This window comes from Cucumis melo, chromosome 5 (genome assembly GCF_025177605.1).
Source record: "Cucumis melo cultivar AY chromosome 5, USDA_Cmelo_AY_1.0, whole genome shotgun sequence".
NCBI classification, from domain to species: Eukaryota; Viridiplantae; Streptophyta; class Magnoliopsida; order Cucurbitales; family Cucurbitaceae; genus Cucumis; species Cucumis melo.
The window spans coordinates 28,063,341-28,078,973 of NC_066861.1; the positions used below are offsets into that span (position 1 = coordinate 28,063,341).

Genomic DNA, 15,633 nt, shown 5'->3' on the forward strand with positions numbered 1-15,633 from the left:
GAATAGAGGAGGAGGTAATGGAATCTTGGACAACCTTTGATATTGGATTGAAAAAATAAGTACTTTCTGTAACATAGAGGAACCTATCGTCTAGGGTTGGACTGAAAACAGCCGAGGCAGAGTGGCTATGGAGGTGTACAAGTACAAGTGTAACAGAACAAATTTACAAAGTAGTTGCCTGATTAGTGTGATATTTACAAAATCAGAGCCAAAAAATGATTTTCCAATGTTACAATAGGCTGACATTAAAGCATATTATAAACCCTAATATCATGACTTTAACTTGATCCAATTCAAACTAGCAGCACCTATCAATCTGAAATTCTAAATCAGCTAATTAGACCAAAACTTGCCCCAGATATGTTGCCAGAACTCCAATGAAGTCTAATGTTACAAGATTCTCCAACTTCATCCCACAATTTTTATCATCAAACCTGTGATAAACTTGCTCTACCCGTCCTTGCACGATTCTCCAATTGAAGGTATTAGGACATGTAAATGGAGAAGGCACAGGCGATTTGCAAAATTGTGACCAATTCCCATATGTTGAGGAAAGTTAGAAATGAAAGCCGAGTACATTTGCCCATCACGACGTTGAACTGGTAATTGTAGTTATTTCACTGCCCTCTCTCAATCCTTGAAGGCACATATGAAGTGTTCTCTGGACATTATCTGCTACAATTCTCAACCTTCCTTGGCTAACATCTCCGGTTGAACTTCCACTCACTTCAACAGTACGAGCTACCCTCTGTTTACATTTTTCCCAGTCATCAATGCGTAACCAACATGCTCGGCCCCCATGGCTTCCTTCCATACCAAGAAAAGAGACGACAGGGCTTTCGCCAAAGGAATATCTCAACTTAACTGAGACACAGTATGGCAACCATGCAGCGCCACCTGCTGCATTCATGTGAGGTATATGAGCGGGATCGAGTACAACTGTTAGCGCAAAATCAACAGAATTGTGTTGCCTATCATAATGGATATTGCTTTTGGACGTGGATCTTTCAGAGTTTTCGTCTATACTCAACCCGGAATGATTCTCGAGACACAATTCGATGCGGGGTTTTTGGGCTGGAGCTATATCTCCACCCTGTGCCTGAGCCACTCCCTTTTTCCATGCTATCAATTTCAAAAATTCCCTCAAAACTGATATTGGCAAGGTGAGGAGGGTAATGAAGGATGCAACACGAGAAGCATCATATGGCTCTGATGCAACACGACGGCTAAAATAATCACATATTTCACCAATCTCTGATTGTGTCAATTCCTCTTGTGCTGTCGCGGAGTTCTGCTGCTGCTGTTGTTGCTGTTGATGATGGAAACGCTTCACACTAAGCACTTGGAGAAGCAGTTGGACTCTGTGAACGCTTACAGCAAATACATATCCCCTACAAAAAAAATATGTAATTGGATGAAATGAATGGCTCAAAATGTAGATTAAACAGAAAGAATTTTTCCTTTTTGTGGTGGATGGCTAAATCCAACATGTAGAAAATCATGTGCTCAGAATGATGAAAACAACAACAAAAAAAACAGATATCATCTAGTCTTATGCTGTCAACGTGGAAAGGTGCAAAAGGATATTTCCATGCATAGCCCACAGCTTATTTCGGATATATATCACTAGTACTTGATGTTAAATAATAAAAATAAAGAGATGATGGTACGATTTCCAACTTCACAACAAAGCAAAACCAAACAAATAGGATTAAAAACTGAAACAGACTTACCCCACAAAGAAACGTAAGGCAGGCTGCTCAGGATCCAAATTCAGCAATGCTCCTTCATTGTCTCTCAAAATTGAACCTAAGATCTCTTTCAGAAGATCTGGAAGCTGCGCAAACAGCCAAAGAACTCCTAGGTATTTGAGAATACCTCTCAAAACTTTCTTAAGAGCGACAAGAGGAACCCAACCTCCACCATACCCCCCATCATCCCCAAGTCCAATAATAGCTGTATTCAGTTCACCTCTGACGTGTGCAGGGACACCTGTTCCCGGTGATCTCCGTAATGGCAACCCTGAGCTCACAGAAGCCAAGTTTGAAGATCCAGACAAAGCATTTCCCACACGATTGATGCTAGCTACCTGATTTCCTGTCCTAGGCATTGCAGGAGAACCTGGAAGACTAAGTCTATTTCCATTTGCAGCAGTAATCTGTGAACTCGAATTTGGATTCTGATTGTTTGGGGCTGACAATCCAACGGTTTGTTGAACACCTGGAAAGTTTGGCTCTAAGCCATTTAATTCTTGGGCAACATGCTCCATAATAAATGGCCGAAACTGTGGGCATGGTAATGACCCTCCAAATGAAGGGTTGACCTTGGCAGGCGTTGCTGGTTGCAACCAAACCTGATCTCCTGCAAAGCAGCGCATATCGACCGCAAATTGTTTTCGGTATATTATTCTTATCCAATAAGGACCACGCAGGACAACAGAGACATCTATTGGCAACAATGAACTAGGAGCAATGCCAGGCCCACCACGCCCAGCAGCAGCTAACATTGCAGCCCCATGAAGGCTATGATTTGCAAGAGGGCCAGAAACATTTGTAGAAACGGCATTCCCAACTGGGCCATTGGTAACTTGGCCAGTGTTCGTGGCTGAACTGCTTGGTAAGACACTTTGAGTTGGTGTATATCCTCCATGTTTTGGAAGAGAAGAAAGCGTTGCAACTATGCCAGGAAGTGTTGAAACAGGACCAGCTCGAGCAGGTCGGGTTGCTGCTGCAAGAGCATGTAGTGGTCCAGCAGTAAGACGAATGCAATCCAAAAGTGACGCAACTTCAGCTCCATTTATAAAATCTTCTAAGAACTGTACACAACAGAAATATAAACATGTAAACATACTTGTGGAAACGAAATATATCTAGGCAAAATTTTGAAATCATGTCCTAACGACTCAAAGAAAACACAAGCAAGGCACATATCGTCAATATTCGAAAAAATAAATTATGTGTATATATATATATATATATATATATATATATATATATATATATATATATATATATATATATATATATTGCTCCCCAGCTTTAGGCAAAAAATGATACTTCAAAAAATAAAGAAGGAAGAAGAAGAAGAAAATAAATAAAACGGAAAAAATAAAGGAATCTAAACATAGATTAATAGGAAAATTGGTTGACAGTTAATTAGAAGACCAAATGTTTATCTTCAATCTTTGATAATAGGACATTTATTGCAAACATCTTTTATTACAAGCAAGAATTATGAAAATCATAAACTATAACTCGTAATAAAAATTTACACTCTTATTGTAGTTCTTAGCCAGCAACAAAAAACTAATTAAAACGGAAACAATCAAGGAGACTTAAACCTAGATTGGTAGGAAAAAATATTAATATCTTCTTAGATGACCAAATGTTTGAGGAATATTTTTCAGTTGTTTTATGAACAATAAAAGAAATTCAAAAAGGAGAATGGGAAAAAATTACAACATGATGAAATAAATAACAATAAGGGGCATAACCCAAACCTTTGTATGAGGCCAAAGTTGATCGGGCGAAACATGCATTGTGCAACCCTCTTTACCTGATTCCCACTCTACAACAAAACGTGCCAGCACACCAGAACCAAAACTAAACCACAAGCTCATTAACCCAACTGCCTCAATTCTAAATGCCCTCCTCATCTGTTCAGATAGCTTATCCACTGTGTCAGAGGCCCCCTTTGTAACTGGTGCCTTGATATCTGAGGTCATACTACTTTCTTCTAGCTTCTCGTCTGTTCCAACCCCAAGCAGTTTACGCATCCCAATGGCAAACATTCTTGCATTGGAGAGCCTTCGTATGTCTGCCACCAACTTTTCTATGCTGTCTGCCTCTACTGATTGATAACTGAGAACAACACCTTCTGGATCATAACGAATGTGAGAATCTTTGTCGGATGTATTTGCTATTCGAACGTCAGGACCCCATGGAGCTGTAGTGCTTTTCTTCTGAAGCTCCCACAAATCTCTGAAATGCTGGTCATGTATCTTGACATCCCAACACATGGTTCCAGGCCTTCCAAGTCTCAAGCATATGTGTTGCCATGAATCATCTCTGGCAAATGGAAGCCGGAACCATATATTTGTTGATGCATTTCTTAAACCAACTTCTTCAACAAAAGGAATATCCAGTGCATCCATCTGGCTGGTAAGCCTGGCATGTTTGATACATAGTGAACAGTGCCTGATTACATGAAGCAGAGCAGAGACATATGTACTCGAAGGTGCACTGCCTTTGTTAGCTTCAGCAATAAGGTTACCATAACTGTATTCAGTTCTGGAGACCATTTCTTTTGAAATAAGCAACTGTGATGAGGTTTTACTAAATCTAGCTGATTCTGAGACCTTCCTTCTCTTAGAGAGTCCATTATATGCATCAATACCTTTAAGTGACGGAATTAAGTTCAGCATATCTGAAGCAGTACGCTTCCGGGAACTATCATTTTTTAAACCACTTTCATACACGGGACTAGAGCAAGTGTCTTGATTCTGGGCTGAAAAATTACATCTCTCAAGTTAGTGAAAATAAGACATCTATTCCCTTTATTATAAGTTCAGAGCTTCAATTGTTATATTACAAGCAGTCAACCATTAACATAGAAACTCAGAGAAAGTATCTTACATACGGGAGTTGAAACAGACGAGCAAGATCCAGAGGGCCTTAAAGACCCTGTTGGAGCTGCAGTTGGTGAACTTCTAGATCCATTAGGTTTTATACTTCCAGAAATTCGAGGGCCACCATGTGGAGATGGAGACAATAGCCGAGAAGACCTATTTGCATACACCCCATCCTTTGAAGTATCACTTGGCATACTTATATGATCATCGTCCAATGCAGTATAAGAACCACCCTCAACAGGATTTGGGTATCTAAGGGATGTTAAATCCTGTTCAGATTTTGAATTTGAAAGTCGTCTTGTCGCAGCACCCCTTCCAGGACCAGAAGAAATAGAACCCATGGATGTGGAAGGCACTGGACCCTTTAAATTGCTACCTGAATACAAGGAACCATTGCTGTGTGAAGGAATATTAGATAGTTTTGCAACATTATTACCCTGGGATGGCTGCATACCCACTTCCCATTTGGGAGAAGGAACTCCCTTAACATTATGGATATTGGAGAGAGAACCATAATGAGATGCAGTTGAATTGAAAGATTGAGACATATTTGAAACAGAAAAAGAAGGTACAGGGGGAGGCCCCTTCTCCAACTCAAACACTTCGTCAACAACAGATGAAAAACTGGATGGTGGATATCCAGCAATCTGCAGAGCACCACCAATGCTAATATCAGGAAGAAGACCATTTTCTGGAGTCTGATTACCGGCAGAATTTGGTAGTGAGGGGAACAGCTTTCCCCAGTCAAGCAGACTTAAGTTCAGCTCATCTTCGAGTATTTGTGTCTGATCAACGTCAATTTTCTTCACGCGTATCACATTGCTTAGATCACTAAGACCACGAGCTTTACCAGAAGGATCTGGTTTTGTCTCCAGCAATTTAAACTGAGGTTTGAAATCCTTGTCTAGCTGCATTAACAAAAAGTATGAATTCCCACAATCTGGAAATCCCATCAGCAACATGGATGAACCATTTGAAATGTTCTTTGGCAATCGAACAGCCGAAAACCCATTTTCATATACCTGCATAAAATTAATGTGAAAATTTTATTTACCTACCCATGCTTGATACAACAATTAGAATAAATAAATAATAGCAATCAGAATGAATCACATCATCTTCGAACAAAGAATATAAGACAACCATACCTCGAGGCCCAGAAACCTACTAATAGACGCAAACAAATGCAGAATACTCCGGCTTCTCAATCTTATAAAAACATCAGCTGCACTCATACTTCCTTGATTTAAAGCTTCCTCACACTCTGTCAGAGATGAGGTTACAAGTTTATTGTGTGAAGACTGGAGAAGAAAACGACCATTCCTACAAACAAAACAGTGGGTAAGAGACAAAGAAGCTGAAAGAAATCTATGATACGTTAAATCAAATGAAACATTTTTTGGACTATTATGTTTTTATGACGATCACGTGCATTAAATCCCACTTTGCAATATTAAATTGACATTTGAAATTCTTCTCTAAAAAATTAGTTAGTAAACCTAGGGTTAATTCCCATAAATATTGTGATAATATTCATTTTCATGTTAAATTAATCAAATTCTCAAACAATTTCAACAACCAACTTATAAATTCATTTTTTTTATTAAAACGAGTTATATAATTATAACCACATTCATGGAAAAGAAATTCGACAAACAAACTCATCCACCACTAACTACACTCATTATCATAAACATTAACACACAACTGGTCTCTTCACATTGAATAACCTTTTTCTTTATTATTATTATTATTTTTTTTTTTTTGGGGGGGGGGGGGGGGGGGGATGGGGTGTTGTTTAAGGAAACAAAGATTTGCTGGTTACATAAAATTTCTCCGGTAAAATTTCTATTTTTTTTACTATTATTGGTCAAACAAACAAATTTCAATTTACCGTCAGTTCTACCCATTTCATTGTGTTAACATTCATCTCAAGAGAAGGGTACCTTGTATTTATTCCAAGTGTGAAAAATGATGAACCGTAAGCACGCACCCGCAATATTTCTTCTCCCTCAAATGCAGTGGGATCGTGAATTATATCCTTCTGCAAGAACAATAAACATTATAACAAAAGTAAGAGGAACTCTAGTTTATTCTCATTACATGTTACTTATCCGGCAAAAATAGATGAATAACACCACCGGCAGGAAAGAATGAAAACCCTATTCACTCCCCTAATATGATAACCATTTTCACTTGCAAAGTAAAATAAATGAAACACACAACCTTTTTAGGGTCAACATCAGGCTCATCAACTTGGTGCTGAAGAACAACATCATCTGCCGTTCGACAAATTTGAACATTTTTCTTCAATTCTTTTTGAATTTCAAGAAGCCGAGTATATTTGTTGCAACATATAGCTCTCAACAGCAACTTTTCAACATCAATGCAACTTTGATCAAGAAAAAATTCTGCTTCCTTGTTGGTTAACGGATCTATGACAAATGTACTGTGGACACACTTTATCTGCATATCTGGTCCTGGTTCAATTTTTATGAAAGGACATGATCCTGGATCAGAACTACCAGTGTTTTTATCAAAATCCAACCAATACATGATTTTCAACCCTGGGGTTCGAAGACCAGATAAGTCTGTTTCTCCATCATGGTTCAATTGTGTGGAACCACCAGTAATACCATCAGATATGACATCAAACCGAATAGCATCTCTCCATCTTCCCTGTCTAAGAGCATGTACTTGCTTTAAAACAGTGTCCATAATGAGTGAGATGCAAAGTTCATGCAAAATTGAATATAATGTAGTGAATGGATTTTCAGATGCAGCCATTCTGCGTTCCAAATCATCTCCAAGAGCATGACGGTGCACTTGTTCCAGTTTTACAAGTCCCCTTCTCTCTCCAACTAGCAGCTCCAAATGCAGTATTCTCCACAACGATAAGTGTCCTCTGTAGCCAAGAGTAACTAAAACCTTAAATTCCCCATCTACACGCAGCAGTGCTGTACCATCAGTGACTTTTACTTCAGAAATTTCTTTTGGAAGTGAAACTTCCAGTAACTTAGAGCGAACTAAAATCTCCAACTTTTTTAACGCGCTCTTTTGTTGGTCGTCAGTCAGTGTTCCCTGAATACTGATATCTTCTACACATTTAGGTAGGCGCTCATAGGTGCCCATAAGGAGAATTTCAGTAGCAGATGGAACATCATAAATAGGTGCACGAGCTTGCTGTAGCCCCTCATGCATGAAGAATAAAGAATCTGCAGCTTGTGTAAAACAAGCATCATGACTCGACAAAGTTGATGCAAGTTGCTGACAGTATTGAATCAATGGAACCTGCAAGGCAAGGGGTAGAGTGTAAAACAAGAGAAAATATGATTTTTTTTGAACAAAAACTACTTTCATTGTGAAAAAATGAAAGAATACAAAGGCATATAAAAATGCAAGCCCACATAAAAGCCCACTAAATAAAAGGTTTCCAACTAGTTAAAGATGTTGTCTAGGGAATAATTACATAAATATAATTTAAGAATGAAGAGAAATGCATTTATTATGCATATTATCAACTTTGACATTTAACATACAATTGATCAAGGTGAAAAAAAAAAGAAATATCAAAATATAAAAAGTCAACAGGATTAACTCATTTCATGTCTGCATTCTATATTGTACATACTATTCTTCAGAGAACAAAGTGATCCATGTCACAACTAAGTGTAAATTGATACTTTCTTTATATTTTTGTAGGAACCCTCTTATTAGGAAAAAGGAAGAAATAAAAGCATAACCACACAAAACACACGGCCAAATATCTGGAGCTAATAACAAGTACACACAGAATATGCAATATCAACAAAAAAATAAAATAAAAACCAGGAAACCCTTACAAACTGGACACACTAACCCTTGGGAAATTAAAAACTGGACCCACTAGCCCTTGGGAAAGGGCTAGACTGAGCAGAAAAAAATACTTCCACAATCCAAGATCATTACGTTTCTCCCATGTCAAATACAATATATAGAGAGAGAGGGGCGAGGAAAGGTTACATGAAATAAAACAAGACAAATAAAGTCAATCTTCATGTCATTTGCACTAAGGTATCCCGTTAATGTGGCACAACAGTTACAGAGAACATCAAAAGACTAGTTATCTTATACATTTAAAATCAACATTGCTTAGAAAGTCAACAGTCGACTCTCTTCTGGAACAAGAAGGGTCCAAATTAGATTTGATAATTTTTGGACTCAGCATCCCTCCTTTTCTCCAAGAAACGGATGGCTGGTGGAAATGGAGACTAAACTTTAGAAGAAAATTAATGGAGAATGAAATTGAAGAATTGGCATTTCTTTCCAATTTGATTTCCAAGATGAGGCCGTTTCAACATCAACATTGCATTATTTGGAAGTTGGCTCAAGGGAGTTCTCTGGTAGCCGGTAGCCGGTAGGTTTTCTTCTATTTAAAACCAAAATTTCCAAAATAAGATTTTTCTATTAACAATGGCACTGGGGAAGTCAACAGCATGAACGGAATCCAAATGAAATTTCCTGCTTGTCTTTTATCTCGAAGCTAGTTCTTTGTGAGCAAAAAATGTCTAGAGGATTTTTTTTTTTTTGGATAAATTCGATGCAAGATTCAATTTCTATGGTGGCATTTTTTTAAAGGTGCCCAAAGTTCTATGGAAAATGGTGATGTAAAAGCCCTTCCTTGGAAATTTGGATAGAGAAGAATACAAAAAATATTTGAAGTAAAGAATAGGAGCTTCAGTGACTTTGAATCTCACTAAATCTCCAGCTTTTAGATGGAACCTCCTGTACAGAGAATTTTGTAATTATAGTCCTATTATTTTCGGGGCTTTCTTGTAAGCACTTTAGCTGCTTATAGAAAGCCAATTTTCCTTTTTCTCTATGATCCTTGGTGAATGGAAGGGTTTCTAATCAACTTAAATAAACAATGTCAACAAACCCAACTATCAAACTAGCCAAAGCCAACTCATCTTGAATCTTGAAATTGTTAGCTTGATCCTACAAGCTACACCCGAACAAGATAATTCCTCAAGGGTCATCAAAGACTCCTAGACTCCTAGTTACCCATGATGTCGTCCAAAGGTGAAAATACTTCCCACTAACGACCTTCAATATACCCATTTCCCACCCCTCTATCCACCATTTTGCTTAGGGAACAAAGATAAACCATAACAGAGAAACGTGTTCCTTTCTTAGCACGCCACACAGAAAAGCCTTCTCCTTGGCTCGAACCAAAAAAGATAGAGAAAATTGAGAACCTTGGAAAATTTCAACCCATATCTTCCACTCATTCAGTTATACCTAACCCTGTCTTCCTTCCCTCAAGCATAATCAACATGAGCGTGAGCATTTTAAAGTCAATTTTAAGAAGAAAAAAAATAACCTCCTAAATGGGGTATTCCTAATTCCCAACGACCTCACCTGGCGTTATTACACGTCTACACCACAAACAGCTAAAAAGAAATTCCCAATCTTCCAAATACATGGAGAAGGCAAAATCAGGGTACACTGAATTTTCGAAGTAACTCAAGAGAACAGAGAGTTGAGAAGGAAGACATGAATTACAAAAATTGGAAGTAAAATAGAAAAGGAAGGAAGGAAGCAACCAACCTGTTGACACCACTTGGCAAGGGCATAAAGACGGAGTATCCTCTGCTGGGTCTTGAAGACATACTTGAGAATATTAACCTTCTTCTCGGAATCGGATTGGTCGGAGGATTTGGACTTGTCTACAAGTTCTTTAAGGGAGAGGAAAGAATCCTCAGCAGCACGGGAAACCAGGGCAGAGAACTCGACCGTTTGTTGGCCTAGGTCGGCCGCCATGATAAGGGCAATTGGATAACCCAAGGAGGAAGTGGGAGATCTATAATGTGGAAATCATGGGAAGCTAGGGTTTGGGAGAAAGGGGAATTGAGGAAGACGATGAGTTGGGGAATACACAGTTTATCAGCAAAAAAATGAGAGAGAAAGGGGAAAACCCAAAAAACGAAAAAGAAAAAAGAAAAAAAAAAAAAAAAAAAAAAAAGAGGTTTTTAGTTTGAGATTAGTTTTCTATATAAATTTTCTTCTTTTCTTTTCTTTTCTTTTTTTTCTTTGTGATTTTATGAATTTGGAGGGCGCCTCCTTTCAGCTGCTGATTTCTGTCACCACGTGGCATTTTTCTTAGTCAACGTTTTGGTGGTTAATGTTCTTTTTCTTTCTTTTCTTTCATTTTTTTACCAAATTTGATTGTGTAGGGTTTGATATCCATGCGACATTTTCCTTTTGGGTTTTCTCTTCTATTCTTTTTAATCTATCATCAAATTTCTTTTTCCTCTTCTCTTTTTACGCCATAGCGTTGATATCAAATTCGATAACGAAAAAAAAAAGCGCATTTGACCTTCATGTGATATCAATCATAAATTTGTAATTTTGATAAGAGAGAATCTGGAATACAAATAAATTAGCTCATCCAAGAAGAATTATATAATAAAAAATAAGTCAGAAATTCTTAAATACCTCATATGGAATCGCAAGGATATATATATTAATCATACTAAGATTATGTAAGATTTAACCCTTCTAGGATTAGGGTATGAGTTTTCCTAATCTGAAACAAGTTAGATTAAATTTTATTTTATTTTATTTTATTTTATATTATCTTGATTTTTAGTTTTACTATGGTATGCCAAAAAATTCACCAAGCAAGGTACCGAATCTTTTAGTTTTAAATTATGTTTCACGTCAATTGAAGTAGGTTCCTTTCATTTTGGTTTTTCTCTTCTACTGCTCTTAACATAAGATCAACATTTTTTTTATTTTCTTTTCGTTTTTTACCGAATATATTGTTGTGATATATTGAATTCCTTATCTCGAGGTTATGTCCATTGAGTTACACTCTTCTTGGTTTTCCTTGATCAAATTTTTATTTGTTTTTGAGTTTTGAGGCTAAGCTAACATCTATGATTTTCACGTTTTTAATTGGTTACTGTATTTGGTTTTTAAGCTTATAAGAATCACAAATTTTGGTCTTTATTTTTAGAATATTTGTACAGAAAACCTATTTTAAAAGTTTAAAATGACAACTGATCCACTTTTTTTTGAAAAGAATGCCAAAATGACCTTTTACTAATGTTATAGACACGTGAAGCTATACAGTTGCCCTTTCTTTTTTTCTTCCGACTCAACACGATTTCTTTCTCTTCCTCCTAATTTATATACTCAACTTTTGAAAAAACTCTTACATGCAAGATTTCCTTTTCTTCTTTGCGACAAATGCAGCTCGAACCAACGATGCTGCATTGCATCTCTGATAATGAATGATGTGTGACCAACTCCGAACAACGATGTGTGAAAGAACAAAATTAAAGAAACTGAAAGCTTCTTTGTAACCTAGCAGCTCTGAGCAACAATGTGCAACCCAAACTAGAGCGAGACAAGCAAGAGAGAAACCAACCTGACAGAGAGATAGTGAGCAATGAAAGAAAGAGGGAGAAGAAGGTGACTCGTTTGTTCGATGAATGTTCGCAAATGAATCAATAGCAAGAGCGAGTTAGATTTTTCCTCGTGACAAGTTCATTTTGATAATTTCACTCAAACTCGTTGTCAACAAATAATCATTTGGCTTTTTTTTTTTTTTTTGAAAACGTGAGTCATTTAACATTGTAAGCCCAATTTTTGGATCATCTATACAAATCACCTCTTGATTTTTAACTAGTCTCAAAGTTTGAAGTTAGTTTATTAATGGTACTTAGAGTTGACAACTAATTAAAACAATGATATGATTTCTTTTTCATATTCAATAATCAATTAAAAAGTAACTTCCAATTTTAAATACCAATTAAAAATAAATTTAAATCCCATAGATCAAACAAATGTTGGTTTTTGGATTTGCAATTGCATTTTCCTTGTAGCACTTGATTCTCTGGTTTTTCATGTGAAATGTGTTCACTTGATTTGAAGAAGCAAAGACATGAATGTTATTGAAGTTGAGGTCTTGAAAAGACATTAGTATCTTTGAAAAAATTGTATTTTCAATGAGGTTCTACTTCAAGAGTTAGAGAGTTCTTCGTTGGGAGAGTTCTCTGAAGAAGAATTTAAAAATTTTAAATCTTCATCGAAGAAAATTGAAAAATTGTCAAAACTAGCAAACTTTCAAGGGTTTTTGTTTTCAAAAGTAAACACATTTTTAAAACTCGTAAAACTGTTTTTCTCGATCAATTTTGGGCGAGATTGTCAATGGAGATTTTCCTAAAATATTAATTGAGTTTTACCCATGCATCTCCTTAGACAATCAAATCTTCCCAAAATCTTATTTGATTTTTTTATCTTTTAAAAAAATAAAGATTTGGAAAGAAATTAGTTAAGATTTGATGGAAGTTTTTTTTGGAAGATTTGAATACTTTTTTTGAAAGATAAAAAAATTAATAAGATTTGGAAAGATTTGAAAAAGGGTAGAATCTCATGGACGAGATGCATCTAGAAAAACCAATTTTAACATTTTAAGAAGAAATCTCGGTGATCAATCTCACCCAATATTGATAGAGAAAAACAGTTTTACGAATTTTTTAAAAAATGTGCTACTTTAAAAAATGAAAACAAAAAAATGCGCTAACTTTTGTCAAGAAAATTCACTTTATTAAGTTCTTGCAACTTTGTAGAATTCAACTTGGATTGGTCCATAAACTTGACATTTGGGCTCAACTAATTAGATTTGGCCCTTAGTTAGATGGTTTTTGTGCCAAATGAAGCTTATGTTCTAGGATTTGCTAGTTTTCACCGTCATCAATTTTAATTTGGGACACTTTTGATTTGATTGTAATTTATCTACATATCATCATTTGTAATTTTGTCGTTAATTAAGAAATAACGCGATGATTAATCCAAAATTTATCGTTAAACAAACTTCAACCTCAATGACCAAATATAAGAATCAATTTCAATGACCAAGAGGTTGGAACACTTTTTTTGTTACGTTGAAAGAAATACTATCATCAAATTAAAATGAACCAGAAAAGAAAAAAAAAAACATTCTAATGCTCTATATATTATTAAAAGTAAGAAACAATTAAAAGTAATTTTTTTCTTATAGATTAAAGAAAAAAGGTATATGAGCCGTATGAAAAAAGTTGTATAGATCAGCAGCATAAGAAATTCATTTAATCTTAGGCCTACCATTTATATATCTTTTAGATTTGTAAGTTAGTCATGCAAATTAGTTTAAATTATAAATTTAACTCTACAATTTAGGGACAAAAAGTTCAATTTTAGTTTATACGGTAAAAACTATTCATAAGAATTTTATCGAACCATGAAAATTAAATAGTTCATTTCTTACAATCATATCTATTGGCATATAGATCATAATTAGAGCCAACAAGAAAAATAACAAAATTAGAGATTTACTGTGTATAGATGACAGATTTATTTTTAAATTAACAAAATAGCAAAACATAAGAATTTTAAATAAAAATTGGGGGAACAATGACATAAATACCTCTAGACAAATGTGATTCCTAAATACATTTGTTTACTAATTTCCAAATATTCTATAATTAAATAAATTTTCGTACCCACAATTGAATAATCTACTTTCTTTATTTTCCCCCGAAACAGAAAAGAATCCATCAAATCACATTCTCAAAACTCATCAGAACTTATTCAATTTGTGCAAGACATCGTTTCAGATCTCATTCAATTTCCTTCCCTTACTTTGAAAACCCTAACTTCGTCCGCTTCAAATTGAAAAACCCAAACTTCATTTGCATCGTTCGTTTTGCATCTCCTTCGTCCGACACATCTCCAATCTTCAACTTCGTCCGTTTCACTTCAATCTTCAACTTCAATCGTCCGTTCCACTTCAATCTCCAATCTTCAAATTCGTCCGGCACATCTCCAATTTTCAAGCATCCGTTCGCATCTTCAATCTTCAGGCTTCGCATCATAGCATCTTCTTCGTCCGACACATCGTCTATTATTTAAAATGTGTGGAAATATTTAAATGAATAGATATATGTTAAAATGTTATTAAATTACAAAGATTTGATTTCAGCTTGGTCATATCATATGACATATGTAACTTAAATTATTGTCCAGTATATTTTTAAATTGGCAACATTATTTAAAATGTGTGGAAATAATTAAGTGAAGAGATATATGCTAGAATATTATTGAGCAACAAAGATTTGATTTTCAGTTTTATCGTAGCATATCAGATGTATATAAAATTATTGTTTCATAAATTATACAAAATAATTTTAGGGATTCAAACATTACATTTGGCATAATCTTAGGGATTCAAACTAAATGAAAACCAAAATGTAATTTTAGGGTGGGATATATAACAAATACTATTTTAGCATGATTTTAGGGATTCAAACAAACGATCTAAAATTAAGGTATAAAATTTTAATTCAAAAATAATTTGAAATTTTTGAATTAAAACCAGAGAAAATCAGGGTCTAACGCGTAAAATTAGGGTGGATATATATCAAAATTATCTTTACATAATTTTAGGATTTAAACTAACAATCTAAGATTAATGGGTAGAATTTAGAAAATAATGTTAAAATAAAAAAATATGTATTATGTATTATTTATGTCTATTTTTTATTGAATAATATAAAGAATGTTATATAGTTAAATTTATCTTTGAAGTTATTTTAGGGAATTTGAATTCAAATTGACGATTTTAGGGGATGATTTAGATTCAAATTATTATTAAAAATTTGTAATATGTATTGTTTAACATATTTTTTTATAAATAATATGAAATATACAAATTCGTTAATTACTTGATTTTGTATCCTAATTAATTAGGGATGTTGAACAACAATTGATATATTCGGGCTAAGAAAATTAGAAAAATTCATCTAATAGATAGTTTTGTCATGAATCAAATAATTTTGAGATTTGTTATTTTCATTTTTCTATTTAAAATTCTGCTATTTTCACAGTTTTCTGCAGTCCAAATCTGTTCTTTCAATTATAAGAAAAAAAAAACATCTTTTGCTATATATCCAAAGTTCATATGTTAATTATTCGTT

At 34.9% G+C, this 15,633-nt stretch overlaps 1 protein-coding gene across 1 annotated transcript; it reads right to left on the minus strand.

The window, feature by feature from the left end:
• Positions 1-15: 15 nt before the first annotated feature.
• LOC103496018 (mediator of RNA polymerase II transcription subunit 14) lies at positions 16-10,625 on the minus strand. The gene is made up of 8 exons (XM_008457733.3): positions 10,220-10,625; positions 6,857-7,921; positions 6,577-6,674; positions 5,779-5,953; positions 4,635-5,652; positions 3,500-4,506; positions 1,734-2,815; positions 16-1,391 (listed from the first exon to the last, which is right to left on the minus strand). Exons 1-8 carry the CDS (start codon positions 10,430-10,432, stop codon positions 587-589), a joined length of 5,463 nt encoding a protein of 1,820 aa, XP_008455955.3. The 5' UTR covers positions 10,433-10,625; the 3' UTR covers positions 16-586.
• Between the last annotated feature and the right edge of the window lie 5,008 nt (positions 10,626-15,633).